Consider the following 19,771-nt stretch of genomic DNA (forward strand, 5'->3'; position numbering starts at 1 on the left):
TATTATAAAATATGAAATTCATATTAAGTCTGACTAGGAAAGAAAATATGTTGGGCCTTTATGAAGAGCCTATGACGTGACCTACTTTAAGTCTTGTCTAGCCTATCTTTATTCAAATAAGCCATACTCAGGCCCATTCCTATTGCCAAACCTATTCAGGCTGAGACAACAAGCCTATTTGCTTAAAACACGGTTATTTATATATTTATATATATATATATATATATCTCTGTTTTTTTTCGTTTTTTGAATTTGAAGGGCATGCACTCACTGCGGAAAATCTCTGCTTTTTTTTTTTTTTTATGAAAAGAGAGTGATGACAACATTCATAATGAATAAATTATTTATAAAGCTACCATCTTAGTCTTTACCATGAGTTTTATGATTCATCATTTATTCACAGGTTTAATCCTTTCGTTCATCAGCAGCTCACCTCTCTAATGCTAACTCATTCTCTCTCCGGCTGTGTCATTTTCTGAAGGATCATAATTGTTATATCCAACAAGCCTATTTGCCTAAAACACGCCTATTTTTATCTCTTTTCTTTTTTTTTCTTTTTTTTTTTCCCTTTTGGGGGGAATTTGAAGGGCATAAACTTATAACAGTTATTATCCTTCACTAAATGACACAGAGCCGGAGGGAGAGTGACTTAGCATTAGAGAGGTGAGCTGCTGACGAAGGAAAGGGTTAAACCTGTGCATAATTCATCTTATTCTGGATTCTTAGACGGACAACGATTTCTTTTTTCTTCAAGATTTATAGAGTACAAACACGCACATGAATATGTTAATGTGAGACTAAAAGATATGTTGAATATGTTAATGTGAGACTAAAAGATTTTTTATATTTTTTCAATTCTTAATACAAGACTTATTTAATTAATTTAATTAGATTAAGAAAGTAAAATAAATTAGTTGATTATAAAAAATATGATATATTTTATGTTTCTTAATATCTTTTTTTATCTCCTACTTAATTATGATTTGAAAGAGAATCACTAAAAGTATTTTAAAAAAATAATAAATATAAAAAACATGTTTTATATTACCTCCGGTCCTTAATATAGGACTATGTTTGACTTTTATTTTGGTCCTAAATATAAGACTTCAATCCACTTTGTCTCTCATATTTATATATATATTTTTCAAAGTAGCTCTTCTAACAATGATAGTTCTAGTTAATACACTTGATTAGTAAGGATATTTTAGAAAAGACAACATCTATTTAAAACAAATAACTAACTCAACTTACTTCCTTAATCTCCTCAAATTAGTCAAATGACTTTTATAATTAGGGCCGTAGATAGTATTTATGATCAAAATGGACTCAAAATATAAGGACAAGAGGAGTACTATATTTTTCATTTATTGGATGCTTTTTTTTTGGGGAACATGGCAAATAAAGACTCCCTATATATGAAATTGCTATTTAGGACCTTCAAATTGAAAAATGGCTTCAGAGGACCCAATCCCATATTGCAAATATGAAATCTTAGTAAAATGTTTGAAATACCTCTTAGGCAAGTTGTGATTTGGTCTACTGAAGTTATTATTCGGTAGAGTGAATTTGTCATTTCCCATAGTCAATTTATCATTTGGCATTCCCTTAGCCATGTTGTGATTTGACCTATTGAAATTGTCATTCACTAAAGTGAACTTGTCAATTCCATAATCAACTTGTCATTTAGTATACATGAGTTGTGATTTCAGACATTTCACCAAGATTTTATATTTGTAATGTGGGACCGGGTCTTTATTTCAGATATTAAGGGTCTTTGTTTGTCATTTTTTCTTCCTTTTTCCATCAATATTTAGTTTTATATTTTCTCTATACTGAAAAATATTAATTATTTTCTAGACTTCAGAAAGTATTTTACTAATAAAGATGACGTCATATAAAAATAAACGTTAGAGTGCAGTGGAATGAATGGTTCCACAGTAGAGAGAGTCGACACATGACTGGAGACATCAGAAGCAGAGCAAGCATGGGTGCGCGGGCTGTCAGTGGGGTTTGTTGCGATAGGGTGCGTTGGAAAGGCACCGAACTGCAGGGCAGCCCCATTTCCATTCCAACAGTCGAGCATGCTTCCTTTATTTTATTCGTCCATTTGCTTGCGAAGTGTAGTCCTCGTTCCCTTATTTTCATCCTGATCTCACCTTCCCCCCCTCTAATTCAACTTTTCTTTTATTTGCCACAGGAACATTACTTTCAATTATTTTCATCTCGTCCCTTTTTCTCTGTCCTCTCGCAAAATTCTCTCTCCCTCCATTCAAGCAAAGCAGCTTTAACCTTTTATTCTCGCTACTTTTTCTCTTTTATGTTGCTAAACCAGTTGTTATTTTCTGGGTTTCTGTGCTATTGATGGGATCTACTTCGTGATGGGCTTCTCTCATCCAAAACCAACCGGGATTGCCTCTTGTGAGTCTTCTAATGCTCCGTCTTCTTCCCATCTAGTTTCAGATCGCTACTGTAATCACAAGCTCAAATTTAGGACCATTCTGAGAAAAATGATCTGGGAGCTTGGCTTTGCCTGCGTTGCCCTGCCTCGCCACCTGCCAAGCTTCGGTAAAAACGACGGCGACGGTTATAGAAAGACGAATCTAGAGCACAACAAGGCGTGGTTGCTTGCAGAGTCTGATGGGTGCGGAGCAGAGGTGACGAATGCTGACCCACAATCTGTTCACTCGTCTTTCCGTTTCAGTTTCTGTTCTCAGGTTGAGCTCGAATCCTGGAGCTTGAATTCTTCCGCTGCTGCAACCGTCTTGATGGTCAATCTGGACGATAGAATGAATAATGCTCGAGCTCGAGAGCTGAAATGTCGGAGGATCGAGTTCTTGGAAAAAAGCATTTCCCCTGTAGCCAACACTTTGATCAGGTTCAACTACGGTGAAATTCTATCTGCTACTCGCAATTTCTCCGAAGGTAAAGTTGGTCGGCCGTTCTTGCTTAACTCGGATATTATTCCAGGCAGGAGATTGTAATTCTATTTCTTGTTTGTTCTTCTGTTTCCCTTTTACTTGTTTTGGGTAGGAAGAGTATTGGGGAGAGGAGCCTTGAGCTGTGTATTTAGGGGTAGAGTTGGGCTTTTGAGGACTGCTGTAGCAATCAAACGATTAGACAAGGAAGACAAGGAATCTGCGAAGGCATTCTGTAGAGAACTGATGATTGCCAATTCTCTTCATAGCCCAAACATTGTTCCCCTTGTGGGCTTTTGTATTGACCCCGAGGAGGGTTTATTTCTGGTGTACAAATATGTCTCCGGGGCAGCCTAGAGCACCATTTGCATGGTATTTCATTTCTCATTCTCATCGAACCCTACTTTACGAGGTCTTCGGTTGAAATTTGACGATATTCACTTATTCTAGGATATCTATTTTGCAGAAAGGAAGTGTGTGAAGGGTAGTTCACCACTTCCCTGGCCTGTGAGGTATAAAGTTGCCATTGGAATTGCAGAAGCCCTGGCTTATCTGCATAACGGAACTGAAAGATGCGTTGTTCACAGAGATATTAAACCCTCAAACATTCTTCTTTCCTCCAAAAAGACTCCTAAGGTGAGATGCATTCTTGCAGATCAATTGTAGTCTGATAATAAACCCATGCACGCGACTTATTTTGATTGTTCATCTTGTTAAATCACAGTTATGCGATTTTGGATTAGCTACATGGACTACTGCACCTTCAGTTCCTTTCCTCTGCAAAACAGTCAAGGGAACATTTGGGTAAAACCTAAACCTCACCGGTCTTGTTCTGCCAAATGTCTATCCTCCACCCCCTCTCCTTTTTTCATTTTTTGTTTTCATACACAAATGAATGAAATAAAATTTGTGCCTTTGCAACAGTTATTTGGCTCCTGAATATTTCCAACATGGAAAAGTATCTGCTAAGACTGATGTTTATGCTTTCGGAGTTGTTTTATTAGAACTCATAACTGGCCGGAGGCCAATAGAAGCAAAAAAGCCACCAGGAGAGGAGAACTTGGTCTTATGGGTGGGTGATGCTTTAATTCTTGCATTGTTGCCCTAGCTTCTGATTCTATGTTGGTTGAATTGATTTTTATTGTGGATTGTTGGGGGGAAAAAAAGAAAAAAAAAACATTGAGCATAACCTTCTACTGCCATCAAATAGTCCTGTCCATTAACTCATCCGAAGCAAGAATGCCCTTCAAATTAGTTTTTCGTTTCTCTATCAAACAGTACAATATTTGATGAATGGAACTTTCTTTTATCCCTTATCAGATAGAGAAAACTGAGAATTGGCCTTTTATCTGATACATGGATCAAAATTGCTTGATAAAATATAGATTTCTGATGTGTATAACTAGCTAGGATAGTTTATATGTTCATTATAATGATCACTCAGGGGAAATATTGTTCTTTCCTTTTAATCTGTCAGAATAAAGCAGATATCAGATAGCATTGGCTTGTTCGCTAGAATTTATAGATTAGAGACTCTAGGGGTTGTGTTTGGCAAACATGAAGTAAGAACCATGTACTTTGAAATCAATGAAGAACTCAGTTACGTGCTTTGCTGTATTGAAAGCGAACTATGACTTTTCCGTCATAGCAGAAAACTCCATACAATTTTTGGGTAAATTTTTGTAATGGTAATTTCAGAGCAGCATTTAATTCGGTACTTATGCAAAGAATGGTAAAAATCAAACGGAAAATTGACTTGTTGACGCATATGCCATCGGAAATTAATATGCAGGCTAGACCCTTCCTGCAGAAGGGGAAGGGGGCCATTGAAGAGTTGCTGGATCCTCGACTCAAGCGCAGTTTGAGATTCTCAAATCAGATGGCTCAGGTGATAGAAGCAGCAGCTGCCTGTGTTACGAATGAAGAATCTCGGAGACCTGGAATACAAGAGATTATTGCAATACTGAGAGGCCAAGAAGAACGTGTCTTGCCTAAAAGGAAGAAGTCTGGTCTACTTGGGAATGGGTTGGTAGTTGATTGCTACCCTCAACTACACCAAACAAATAACGAGATGAAAAGACACTTGGCTCTAGCAATGCTAGGAGTTTCAGAGTTTGAGGATGATGATTATCTATATGGCCGTTGAAACACGACAAGTAACATGTGGGTTTTTCTTAGTTGAAGGTGTTAGATGTGAAGATCTTGAAATTGTAAATAGAAAAGGAAACTCAAAAAATTGTTTTGAGTGTAGAAGCCTTGCGTCTTTCTTTCTATCTTACAGGGTAAAAGAGCAAATAAATTCATTCCAAGTTTATGGTGGCCGTTCAAATCTTGTAAGTTATGGGCTATCAAGATCGAGAGTGCATGTTTTAGGCAAAAATGTGTCGATACTTGTAAAGATTTTGATTTGCAAAATTACTGTGGCATCTTCTTTTAACAGGTAGAATGTGCCAGGCAGGCAAGCTGAAAATGCATCCGCCAGATATACAAATGCAAATGGGTTCCGATGAGAGAATCCTAAAGAGGAAACATGTTTACATGATGGTATATAGAGGAGACAAGACATGCACAAAAAACAGCGGATTTGGTGGTGTTAATTCCTGGTGGCGCATAACTCTAAACAGGAAGCTAAGAAAAGATTGAAATTTAAAAAAAAAAAAAAAAAGAGTTAAAAAATCTTGGCAACGTCCTTGACCAGACCACGGTTGACTCTAGCGAATTCCGTGAATTCTTCGTAGGAAATGAAGCCATCTCCGTCGGTATCAATCTCCTCCATCATCGTTTGGATTTCCTCTGCGGTAATTTGCCCCAGTAATTTCAGGGATTCCGCGAGCTCTGCCGCTGAGATTTTGCCATCGCCGTTTGTGTCAAAACGCTTGAATATTCGATCTCTGTCAGCAACATGCTGGGGATCATCAGCCATACTATAAATTATAACGGGCACCAGGTTTTTGCTTCTGGAGTTGACAGTGAAGTGAGTGTAAGATTGGGAGATCCGGGGGCTAATAAATGGGTTTCCGTTGCTTTTTAAGGGCATATGCCAACATGGTCATCCTTCAGCATCGGAAAACCAACGATCAACAATCAGACATTAGCTTCCATAATTAGGATCGATCGTTTTCCATAGGTCTCCCGAATTTACTAATTTAGTTAAGTTCGTTACGGAGTTAAGGTTGTTACGGTTGGACTTGATATTGCTTTTTTTCCTTTTTTTTTTTTAATTTCGAGGGTGTGCATGTGTTGGTTCATGCAGCGAGCGGGCGGTTTTTAAAATAAAAAACATTTTTAAAAAACTGATAATTCAAAAAATATTTTTATTTTAAATTTTATACACATCAAAATATCTCTTTTGAAGAAACGAAAGTACAATAGAATTTAATCTAAATTATTAAAATTTGATCTAGACAATGTGCTAGAGTTATTTAGCACTCATCAGTTGTTTGGCACCAAAACTCATTACAACGACAATAAAAAACCTCATTTCACTAGGTAGAGTTGGCTACATTAATCCCATCATATCATTAAACTCTATGTAAAGTTGAAATCTTTGGATATATTATTAATTAAAAGATCTCGCTCAACAATCTAAGTGTTCTCTTTGGCCTTCTCCTATCTTTTTTTAGGAGACACCATTTAATCAACACTTCTCACCGACGCATCCAAAAATCTTCTTTGTACGTGACCAAACCATTTCAAACTTTTTTCTATTGTTTTCTCATCAATAGCAATCACTTTAACTTTTTCACAGAATCATATCTTTTCTTGTATAACCACATATCTATCTCGGCATTCTTATCTTTGCTACCTCCACTTTATGGTCATATTATCCTTTTAAAACTCAACATTCATGACCATATAGCATTGTTGGTCCTAGAACAGCGCCATAAAACTTGCCTTTAACCTTATTAAGTATTTTATGATCACAAATGACTCATGTCGCTTTTCTCTATTTAAACCACTTAACCTGAATTCTATGATTAACATTACTATTGATTTCACTAGCACCAAAACTCATTCTTCTTCAACGAAAAAAATCTCTATATTTAATATCATATATTTATTATTTAGTTATCCCCTTAATTTAGTTAATATTCATGTATTTTTTATTTAAATGTTTTTAATATAATATCATAATTTTTCTAGGACTGTAACTAACCGATATTATATTTAATAGTACTTTCGGTCTTTACTATAAGACCTTGTTTGCCTTTTATTTTGGTTCTAAATATAAAACCCCAATCTATTTTCTCTCATATTTATTTTTTTTAAGATAGTCTTTCTAATAATAGTAGTTCTAACCAGTAAACTTGATTAGTAAGGATATTTTAGGAAAAACAATATCTATTTATCACAAATAACTAATTTAATTTATTTCCTTAATCTATTTAAATTAGTCAACTGTTTTTTATACTTAGAACTGGAGGTAGTATGTCACAATCGCTAATCTCATGTTTTTGTTTATTTATCACCTCCTGAGATCCTGATCCGCATACTAACCCCCACTTATTATTAATCTCGTTCTCATCATCATCGTTGTTGTCAATAATACTTGCCTTTAGAACTTATTCCTCGACTTAGTTGTACTCCTAAGGGGTTTGTTTCTTGTTTTTATTTTTTGATAAAATAACAATTTTATTGAAACACCATAATATTATGCATTAGCCGACATAACATAAAACACCTACAAAACAACACAAGCCCAAATTAAAACCAAACATAACAAGCCATGCAAGCCACACATCACATGTGAGTGTAATGTAGGAACCCAACACTGTCCTTGAAAGTAGGGGTATTTACGGGACGGGACAGAGACAGGCCCATCCCGATGAACAAGGACAGGACAGGACTTTTGTCCTGTATCCCGTCCTGATCCTATCGGGACCGTCCTGTCCCTCTTTTATTTTTTGTCCCTTTCGGTTTTGGGCCTTTATTTTTTTATTGGGACTGTTTTAAATTTCTTTCTGTTTTTTGTTGTTGCCTAAACTGAAAACTATTTTGGGCCTTTGATGTAATGAACTAAATATTAATTTTATTGTAACAAATTGGCCCGCTTCAAATATTTCTGCAGCCTTCAACAATAAAAACTAAAAGCGTAGTCCATTTTCTATGAATTCCCTGCGTTCTTCATTTATTTTCCTAGTGTCCATTCTTTTCTTTTTTTTTTTGGAACATGTATCAAATCAAATCAGTTCCTAGAAGCTAACACTCCGCCAACATGCACAAAACACAAGACCCAAGCGAGCTATTGACAATTAATATCACTCCACTCTAGGGCTTCATATTATTATTTTATTCGTTTTTAACATTTAATAATAATATATAATTATGTATTATATAAATAATTAAATATGATACAAATATTTTTTTAAAAAAAGTATACTTATCGCACGGGACCGGGACGGGACCATCCCATCTCATGCCTCATCCCGTCCCGAACTCCTTTTTTGTCCCGTTTCAAAAAATTTCGAGGCGGACCCGTCCAGTCCTAATAAGACCGAGATCGGAACAGGCCAGTTTTAAACACCCCTACCTGGAAGCCAGCCTCTACAGAACACGATGCATGAAACCACCAGACATAGCTTTGAAGCGTTGGAAAATAGCGGCAGCCAAAGTAAAGCCACGCACAAGCGTAGCGTGCTATAATTATGTAGTGCGTATTTAAAATGGTGGTAGCATCTTTTAGGAGCGCTCTTCAATTGTGAGCAACGAAATAATGAGGAGAAGAAACGTATTTATAACATTTTAAAAATTTAACACTCAATTATTCACTTGGTTCTATATTTAGCCGCTTCATTTAGCGGATTCGAACCAAATAAGTACCAATGGTTTATACTTACAAACGATTCAATTAAACAAAATTTATTTTTTGTGACATGCATAATTTATTTCCATCAAAATCCAGCGTGACCCTCTGTCTCTCTTCTCCTTAGAAAAGTACGGGTGTGTTTAGATTGACAGTAGCAAAACTAACTTCTATTCTAACTAACTTTTGTAAACTGAAATTAAAGTAAAAATCAGTTAGTGTAATGCGATTTATGTTTGAATATGTGCTTAGAAAAAGTCAGTTAGAAAAGTTAAAAGTTATTTGAATAATTAATAGAAAAATGAGTTTAGTTGTAAAATAACTGAAAAGAACATAAATTTTATTGAACAGTAGAGTTGATATTATATATTTTTAATGTGACTAGAAATGTTAGAAACCTGATCTCCACCCAAAGACCCCATGTTAAAGAAATTGTCCAATCTACCATACTAGAAAACTGTGGTCTTCCTGCCTCTTCCTCTGAACAATATGTCAATATTGACATACCTCAACCCTTGATCAATGAGTGGATAGCTCAAGGTTATACCTATCTCTATATTGGTACTGTACGCTTTATTCTTACACTTCATGGGAGAAAAGGAATTACAGCCACTGCTAAAGTTGCTCTAGTCGATACTACCTATAGTAATGCTTTGATTGGTGCTGTCCTGACCACTCTTAGTAACGGTAGTGTCATCCTTACCATGGCTCCATACTTCAACATCAAGATTTCAGATCCAACTTTGACGAACAGACTAAAAATCCAAGTCCAGATAGTTGGTGCAGAACAAGATCCCAGAGCTATCACAGCAACTCTTCATCATCAAGTCATCTACAGACTCCAGAATCATGCTCTTGATCTTCATTTTCCAAATTCCACTAAAGATGCTCTTTATGTGGTTTCTGATAGAGCTGATGATACCTCCATTATCCAAATTCCTCGACAGATCCCAAAAGAGGAGCTTGCTCAGTTGATGCCTCTTGAGTGGATCACCAACTATGAAAAACACTTTCATGGTGTGCAGAGGGATGTCCATACTTCTACTCCTCCTGAGATAAAAAGGCTTCCAGATGGCACAGTCAAAACTATCCTCACCAAGCCAGGCCAGGAAGGTTTTTCTGTACCTTCTGGACGTATTTTGACCATCACTCCAGCCTATGTTCTATCCAAGCGAGACCCTCCAATTACTTGGGTAGATCAGAATGCCAAGCCATGTTATGTGTCTCATATAAATGGCCATTTCATTTGGGATCATGCACCAGAAGAATGTGATCCTGACTGTAAGTGTGATACACCTTACTGGTGGGAAGCATCAGACAATGAAGATGAAGATGGATGGTCTTACCCCATCAGATATGCCATAAAAAAGAAGAAAAGGGAGAAAAACACATCTCCTTGTTCCTGTAGGCATTACCATCATCACCATGATGATGATGATCACGGTCCGAAACAGAAAGCTAGAGACTGGAAGGCTCCTGTCCCTACTGTTCCTTCTAGCCAATTATCTCTATAAGATCTGCTTAAAGAAACAGGTCATGAAGATCTCCTTCCTAAACAAAGGCCAGATCCAGTAATTCCCGTCGTCCAAAAATCCATCCCGTGTATAGCAATGATGGATCCTTATTAGCAGGATTTTCTTCCCCTTGAAAGAATAACCAATAGAGAAACAAAGGTTACAGCAAGACCTTTCTCTGTTCCAACAGAAATCTCTCCTACTGGTGAAGCTAAACCAGTCTCAGCAGCAGAAGAAGTTCTTAATTGGCAAACCCAGAATGCAATCAGCCAGAATAGAACCTTGACAAAGATTGATTCAAAGCTTGACCTGCTGACTCTTACAACTGATACTCTAACGAGCAGGCTTGACCAAGTCTCTGATCAAGTCAAACAGCTTTATATGACTCCGACTTCTCAGGCTTATCAACTGGATGCAGATCTGAAGTGATTTATCGAAAAAGGATACATTGGACCAGAGTTTACCAGGAAAGAGCAAGAACTGTCACAAATCCGAAAGGATTTGCAAAGAATCGAGTCACACATCGCAAAGGATCATTCACAAACCATCTATGACCCTTATCCGTCTTACCCCTCTAGTTTCCAATGTCCTACATATCCAACATCACCTCCTTCTTACCCCAGAGAATCTGATTACAGTAAGGTTTTCAAAATGTTTTATCCTATTTTAAGATAGCTGAGAAAATCTCAACAACCAATTTTTTCACCTGTCCAACCAAATCCTACTCCTAGACCTCCAGTAAGACCACCTCACTTCCCTTCATCTGAAAGACTTTTCTATCCATCATCCTCACATACTAAACCTATTGAACCAACACCATCCTCTCAAGGAGTTGTAATAAGAACTCCACCATCATCTCTACCAAAACAAACTTCTCTTCCAGACAGAGAAAAAGGAAAAGAAGTCATTGATCCAAACAAAACCATAGCCACTTTCCAATCTGTGAATAAAGATCAATCATCAACAGATGGAACCTCTGAAACTGAGTCTGATTCCTCTATTGAATACAGTTCCAACTTTGATTATGAAACATATCATGCTGATATCTCCAAGGTAGCAATGGTCCAACCAGATCCTACAGTTGAAGATCCTATTGATGAAGAACCATCTATCCCTCATATGTCTGAGTCAAGAAGAGCAGACTATAAACCTACAACAGGTCCATGGTTCACTTTTGATGACCTTCCTTCAAAAAAATGGAGAGACAGACTCTATGAGTTCGGAGCATGGATTGACCTACAGCTTGCCAGGCATGATGCAACTCTTGAGGAAGTTCTCACAGAATTTCTCTCAAGACTAACAGGAACATTAAGAGAATGGTATCAAAGTCTTAGTGATTACCAGAAGATAGCAGTAGCCAAAGTTGATAATGCAAGAACTCTTCTAGGACTCATTCATAAGGAATTCATTGGTGATTTCCACATCATTGACAAAAGGTATCGCCAGGAATACTTTGAGATGAAATGTTGTTCTTTGGACAAAAAAGACTTGCAGAAACATTTCTAGAGAAGTCTGAAAAATATTACATGAATGGAGGAGCTAATGATGTCAATCTCAGGCATACTTTTATTGCCTCTCTTCCAGACGAACTGCAACCAGAACTTTATAGAGCTATCAATGCACTCCATAGAAATATGTCTGACATTTCTATCAGAGAAATATATCAGTTGGCATTAGCAAATGTGGATAAGCTCTGTGAACAATAAAAGTTCTTCAAAGGGATGCTGAAAGGGCAGTCAAAACTCAGACATGCTTGCAAGAAACCGCATCTGAAGATAAAGTGCAAATATGAAAACGATTGCTCTTGTTCTACCAAGAGAAAATCTCATTATCGTCGATTCAGATATCCAAAGGGTTCTTATTCCAGGAGAAGATCCAGAAAGCTTTTCCTGAGATATTTCAAGAGGCGCAAGCCTTATTCAAAGAAATCTGACAGGTGCTACATATGCAAGAAAAAGGACATTTTGCAAAAAATTGTCCTAACAAGACAAAAAAGGATGTGAAGATGCTGGAACACTTACAGACTGTTCTAATGATCAATAAAGATGAAGATATTGAATCTATCATTGAAGACCAAGAGGATGAAGAAACACAATATGTTCTTCCTTTCTCTGAAGATGAGGAAACTGATTCTGAATCCTTATTCCAAAAAGATGATGATCCTCAAGGGTATTTATATTCTCTTGAACAACCCATGCATCCGTCTTTCCTTGGTTCCCTGGCTTCTTAGCCAGACCGCAACAAAGTTACTCCCAAGCCAAATGTCAAAATTCATATCCTTCCAGGAAGGTATGAAAAGCCAATCCCTGTTATTGCTTTTATTGACACTAGAGCATGCAGAACCATCATGAATCCTGATATTCTTCCTTCTGAAGCATGGATCCCTTGTGATCAATTTTTCCTTACTGCTGATTCAAAACCATTCAAGATTGAATGGATTACTCGCAGGAAGATTGGTATTCAATTCTTTCCAGGATGTGTTCTATGGATAAAAGTTCTTGGTAGTGATCTCCTGGGGAAAGATATTCTTATTGGATTTGATGCTTATTATCATACTAGGAATCTTCAAGTACTGCCTAAAGGAATTAGATATAAAAATTTCTTTAGTGCATATACTGAAATTCCTAATCTCTTTGAAATCCAACAAGCACCACCAGGATATGGAGATATTCGAGATCATCTCCTCAAGTTTTGCGCTGATAGTCATCAACAGTTCTCTCATCCATTTCCATTATGGAAAAATCAAGAGTTTTTTTTTATAAAACTCCTCTTCAAGAAAAATGAAGATATCAGTCCTACAAAAGCCTCTCATCCAGGAATGAATCCAGAAGATCTCAAGCTCGCCAAAGAAGAATGTGTTGCCCTACTCAAGCAAGGCCTTAATGAACTAACAAAATCTAATTAGGCTTGCCAGGTGTAAGACCCTTAACCTCAAAAACATTATAACTCGTCATAAGACCACTACTATGGTAGAAAAAGAAAGATGTTACAACAACTACCATAGTAGAAAGAAATTGCGTAATTTTAGAAAATTAATATTTAAAACTTGGTTCCATCTCAATGCAGTTGCATGCAACTATCATCATTCAATCACAATCACTAGGCCTCCGAGCCTCCGGCTCGGGTAACGACATACATCAAAATCAGCCCATCCCAATAGATCTCAACCACGAATAACAAAGTTTCATAAAATAATAGGAATGGCCTCCGGCCAACAAAACGAGTAGATAATATATTTTCCTGTTTACAAAATCAATAAAAAGGGGCCCCCGGCCCAATTGAAATAAGAAGAAGATACACTTCCTCCAGTTTACGAATAAACCGGGCAATCAAAATAGTTTAAAAGGACCCTAAACGTGGCAATATACAACTATCCATACATAATTAAAGCTAGAGGCCTAAAGCTAACCAAGCTCAAGCCTCTGCGTCTCTTCCCGAAGGCGCACGCCTAGAACCTTCACCTGAAAATATTGTAAACCACGGGGTGAGACAAGGTCCCAGTAACCAACCTTTCCAATACTAGGTACTACTAAATAGGTGCTCGTGAGATGTCAAGTGGGGCAGTTCACAAATTATATATATGTATACATTGATAGCCACAACAATTCATGCAAGTGCAATGATGCAATCCCATCAATCAAATCCCTCACTTTGGGGGATTTTCAGGAGCCGAACCCGGCCTATCCCTCACTATGGGGGACGTAAAGAGCCATAAAGGCCTATCCCTCACTCTGGGGGACGTAATGAGCCCGAAGGCCTATCCCTCACTATGGGGGACGTAAAGAGCCAACCATCATGCATTAATGGAGGCCTTACCACGTGGTAGTAACTATCAAACTCTCACCAAATCCCAAATTATGCATCATGCTCAAATCATAATCAAGAGTAATAATTATTTCACAATTAACCTCATCCAGTGGCATATCTTTCACAATTCCAAAATTCATTTCACAATTCCAAAATTCATTCATCATAAATCAAAACCCCACAAGACGGTTTTCCCTTTTTATATACAACATATAGTTTGAACACAATTACTATTTGGAGCACAAAACACAAATCTACTCACAATACCACATAAGCAAGCACTAAGGATTGGAAAGTGGTTACCTCTCGCCTGAGCAAGGAATAACAACCAACAAAGTGGCCCCGCGCACCACCAAGACTCACAACCGGTCTACACAAGCACACAAACGCACAACCAACAAATATTAGCTCTCAAACTAATAATGTGGCCAAAACAACACTTGGGGACACAAAATTCCTGTCTCCCATCAAAACTCTACCCACTCAAGGGGTATAACTATCAAGGCAACACTCCAAAATCCTCAAAGTCCATTAAAACATCAAGTCTCCTTCCAAGCATGAATTAGAGTTCAAACCTCAAGGACCCACTATAGGAATTCAACCTCCAACATCCCATTTGAGCAATTAAGGTTCCAACAACAATTCTAAACCGATTAAACCTCCAATTTAACCCTCCTTAACATAACCCAATTCACAAAACTCAAAATCAATCTCTACATTATCATCCTCAATCCCAATCATCCAATTCCATAAACCCTAACTCCAAAACTCAAGATTCTTTAAATCCAAGAAAACTACACCGATTAAAACTTAAACTAACCCAATGCAATCAATTAAACCCAAAACAATCGGTCAAAACCTCAATTCCATCACAACCTAGAAAATCCTAGGGTTCCACCAAAATCCTCAGAAATTCCAAGAAATTCCAAGAAAGAGAGAAGATTAGAGGTTAAAATCACTTACTTGAGGTAATGGATCCTTAGAAATGTCTTTCCCAAGCCTCAAAACCGAAACCCTAGCAGAGCTCCTCTCTCCTCCTCAGATTTTCTTATTTTTCGCACGCTGACTGCTCTCGCGAATATATAGATTCGCGACCTTTCGCCGCGGCGAACTAATCCCGAGAGGAATTAGTCGCCTGAAAAACCTGACTTCGCCGCGGCGAACCCCAATTTTCGCCGTGGCGAAAGCTTCCCGAGAGGAAACTCTCGCTCGCCCAGAAAACATTCGCCGCGGCATACCCCTACCTTCGCCGCGGCGAAACCTTCCCGAAAGGGAAGCCTCGCTCACCTGAACAACTTCGCCGCGGCGTCCCCTAGACTTCGCCGCGGCCAAACCTTCCCGAGAAGACACTCCCCTCTGAAACTCCCGGTGCGCCGCGGCGAAGTTTACTTCGCCGCGGCGAACATACCCTGAGAGGGGTACGTTCACCTATGCCTCCAACCAACCTCAGATCCAACCCAAACACCAAGATCAAGATTAAATCACTAATCTATCCTCAAAATCAACCCAAAAGAGGCTATTAAAACCCGATAAAACTTAGGATGTTACACCAGGCATTCTATGTTGAAAAAAGATCAGAAATCAAAAGAGGAAAGAAAAGGTTAGTCATTGATTATAAGCCTCTTAATATTTTCCTTCAAGATGACAAATTCCCTTTACCAAAGCCCAATTCATTTACAGTCCATCTTAGAGATGCAAAAATATTTTCTAAGTTTGACCTCAAAGCAGGATTTTGGCAATTGGGTATCCACCCAGAAGATCAACCCAAAATTGCTTTCTATATTCCAAATGCCCAGTACCAATGGACTATCATGCCATTTGGGCTTAAAGTCGCCCCATCACTGTTCCAAAAGGCCATGACTAGAATCTTTTAACCTATGCTTGATAACCTCCTCATTTACATTGATGACCTTTTACTTTTCTCAAAAGATGAGGATTCCCATAAACTTTTATTGACCTAGTTCGGGGAAATAATTGAAAAATATGGGATTATATTGTTGGCAAAGAAAGGAGAAATAGGTGTCAAAAGCATAGAGTTTCTTGGAATGCATTTTGAAAATGGTTAGTGTTATCCTGGACCACACATTGCAGAAGAACTGCTCGAATTCCCAGACGATAATCTGACAACAAAGCAAATCCAACAATTTCTGGGGATTATTAATTATCTTCGGGATTTTATCCCTCATGTGTCAAATCATACTAGACAGCTATCCAAACTTCTCAAAAAGAATCCTTTCGCGTGGGGGACAGAGCAGACCTCAGCTGTCAAGACCTTCAAAAGAATTGCACAACAACTACCTCCTTCAAAAGATTCCTGACAGGGGGCTATGAATCCTCCAGATTGATGCCAGTGATGACTTTTGGGGAGCTGTCTTAATTGAAGAGATAGATGGAAAGAGATTTTACTGTGGACATGCAAGCGAACAATTCAAGGAGTCAAAAAAGCATTATCATGCTACCTACAAGGAGATCCTTGCAGTTAAAAGAGGAATCGAGAAGTTCAGTTTTCATCTCAATGCTTATCAATTCAGAGTAGAAATGGACAATACGTCTTTTCCCAGAATGCTTAATCCCAAGGGGAAGACTTTGCCAAATAGCCAGTTACTCTGATGGAAAGACTGGTTCTCTCGCTATGAATTCACCGTTCATGATCTCAAAGGTCACCAGAACATCATAGCAAATTTCCTCACAAGACCTCAGAAAGTTTCCCAGCCTCCGAAACTCCTGTCACTCTCCAGACATCAACCTCTCTTCATCCTAACCATCTCTAAACCAAAAATGCCTCACAGAATAGAGCCACCATTTTCCTCCTGGATCCCATCCTGAATCTCCAGCAGATGTCCAAAACCTTGCCAGAAGCACTATGTTCTACTGGCTCCATCGTGTTTTTGTAGACACCGAAATTCACCCTTATCCTCAGCATTTTGATGCCGATGCTCCTTACCTCACTGTTCCCATCATCAAGGGACCCATACCAGAGAAACTTTTATGGTACATCTGGTCAGTCTCAGCCAATTATACCTGTACCATAGCCTTCTCAGTTGTAGTCGTCCATGATCACCTGAATGACTTCAGAAATGAAAATTCTCCTATTACCACACTCTTTGAGATGCTTGCTCCTCTTCCCTACTGGAGAGGAAAACTTTGGAAAATTCTCAAGGAACATAATATCTGGGACTTACCAACTCCCAAACAAAAAAGATTTTTCTGTCTGTATACCTTTTTTAGGAACTATGGTATAAGTGCTGACCAGAGGCTCTACACAGACAACCGTATGATCCTTCAAGTCACCACCCCCTCATGGCCCAGAAAGGAAACATTATTAATGGAAAAAATTGGGAAGACATTAACTGCACTTAACCAGCCTGATACGGGAGAAGACACTTCATGTTTATCTCTTGGACCTTTCCCTCCAAGCTCACTGTCAGCTAGCAGCACAACACTTGAAGAATTCCAGAGAGATTTCATCATGAGTGCTGTCAGACCTCCACCAAATAGGTTACAGGTCCCTCCACAAACAGAAGCCTCTAAAGACCCTTATGACGAAGATTCACAGATTCAATTCACTCAGCCTGAAGACTCTATCTCCCTCAGCCAAGTTTCCAATCACAACTCCATTCCTTGCAGGAGAATCCCAAGATCCTAACCAAGATGACCCTGATTCAGAGCTCGAAGACTACTATTGCACAAAGAGACACTATGACTCAGATGACCCTGACCTAGAAGGCATCATGAACCTATCCCCTAGCCATGAGCCTATCTATAAAGACTAGGGAACATTATCATCAGAAAATCTCCTTTTGGGATACTCTGAAGATAAAGCGGGACCCGCCAGAATCCTACTTTATGTCTCCATCTACTTTTACTTTATTAAAATAGTTTGTCCTGTAGTCTATTTTGTCCTCTTGTAATAAATGGAATGGTTGTCATTATTAGGTATCATTATGAGAGTAGTTAGTAGTTGTGATTATTAAATGTCAGGTCATAATGACGTCTACTAGTACATCTACCTGTCATAATAATGTGTACTATTAAGACTTTGTCATGTAGTGGTCCCGAGCCTCTATATAAACCCCACTCTGCCATCAGTTAGAGGCAGAAGGAGTTGTATCGACTTCATTGTATAATACTAGTGTGCTTTTCTTATGAGTTGTCTCTAAATTTCTCTCTTCTTCTGAAAGCTTCACTTATAATGTCTTTCTTCTGTCGCTAGAGATTCTAAGTATGCTCTGCACTTGACTCTTTAAGAGAATCCTGTGCATCAGAAAATAGAATTTGACCACGATCCATGAAGGAGTGTTTAGTGACAATCTTTCCAGTTATCCTAGATCTAGTATTCAAAGCTGAGAGTCCTAACGTGGCCCGTTAATGAGTTGAGAATGAGTAGCCTTACTTGGACTAAAGCCTTGGATATTAGACTGTGTTAGCTTGGTCCAGTTTAGCTAACACCCCCTCAGTCAATATCCATCCGAAGACCCCATGTTAAAAAAGTCTTGCCATATATACTACTTTACTAATCCCAGTCAATATCCATCCGCCTCCTCACTTCCATCTCATTCGTTCATCTCCCTCCACATCCATGTGGCTCTGCATCTGGTCTTCATCTCTCTACTTCCGCTGGCATTGGCATGTCCTAATTGTAACTCCACTTGTGGAAACATCACAATCTCTTCTCCCTTCAGAATGAACTAACCCTGTTGCTACCACAACAAGTGGTTTGAGATCAGTTGCTCGTGAGACTCTGCCGGAATTCCCAAGCCATATCTCAAGAAGATTCGACTGGAGGTCACCAAATTCAATTACAGCTCCTGCAAGGTCTGGGTCAACAACCCCATATACGCATGGCACTGCAAAATCCCCGCCACACATGGCGGTGCAATTGTAAGTCTTCCCCTAAAAATGACTGCCAGCCCTTTTGCTTACTCTCAGAAGGACAACGTCGTTCTGGGTGTGGGTTGCGACACACAAGCTCTTCTTCTGCAAGGCTCCCATGATGATGTTTTTGGCAGCTGCGTCTGTAATGCTTGATTCTGTTCTGAGGGAAAGCAGCATGAGAACACTGAAGAAGGAGAAGAGCTCAGTGAAAATTGAGGGGAAAATGGGAGGGGTAAATATGAGAGTTGAAAATTTTAATGCTCATTTAATGCAATCCAACAGTTGATCGCATTTTCAAACAATCTAGAAGTCACTTTGTTGAGCGTTGGAAATTGGAACTGAATGCCATTTTTCTTTATAAGTCAGTTAGTGTAAAAACCCATTCAAATAACCAATTATATCTAAATAAGCTACAAACTTCAGTTTCATATTTCTCCATGTGTTTTTACTATCACAAACGGCAATCCAAACGTGGCCTGCAAGGTTGAGGGCATGTTGGCACGTTTCATCGCCGGACACCTTTGTTTCTCCGGAGTTGCCAAATTCATCAAACTTTAATTATAAAATACCTCTAATCCATTTAATTTTATAACATAGTTCCTGTTAAATAGGATTTAAATAGAGACATTTGTTTAATAATAGTAGCCATTGCATTTATTGTCAATAAATTTTACAAGCATAGCAAATATTTAAAAAGCTACTACCTCTGTTCCTTAATATAAGAGCTGGTTTGACTTTTAATTTAGTTCTCAATATAAAACATTAAGACCCCAATTCATTTGTATTTTATATTTATCTATTTTTTTAAAATTGTCCTAGTAATAGTTACACACGTTGAATATTCCATTAAATGGTAG

General features: G+C 38.2%; 1 protein-coding gene and 1 pseudogene across 1 annotated transcript; one reads left to right on the forward strand and one right to left on the reverse strand.

Moving 5' to 3' along the window:
- Positions 1-2,157: 2,157 nt before the first annotated feature.
- Positions 2,158-5,267, forward strand: LOC114748479 (probable serine/threonine-protein kinase PBL7; annotated as a pseudogene).
- On the reverse strand, positions 5,090-5,879 carry LOC114748480 (polcalcin Nic t 1-like). Its single transcript, XM_028936889.1, has one exon. The coding sequence runs from the start codon at positions 5,836-5,838 to the stop codon at positions 5,584-5,586; it is 255 nt and encodes an 84-aa protein (XP_028792722.1). The 5' UTR covers positions 5,839-5,879; the 3' UTR covers positions 5,090-5,583.
- Positions 5,880-19,771: the final 13,892 nt, after the last annotated feature.

Source organism: Neltuma alba, unplaced genomic scaffold, assembly GCF_004799145.2.
Source record: "Neltuma alba isolate B1F8T4 unplaced genomic scaffold, ASM479914v2 tig00005722_pilon, whole genome shotgun sequence".
Taxonomy (NCBI): Eukaryota; Viridiplantae; Streptophyta; class Magnoliopsida; order Fabales; family Fabaceae; genus Neltuma; species Neltuma alba.

Coding starts and splice junctions, on each gene's coding strand:
- LOC114748480 (XM_028936889.1), bottom strand. CDS start 5,838: ATGGCTGATGATCCCCAGCATGTTGCTGACAGAGATCGAATATTCAAG.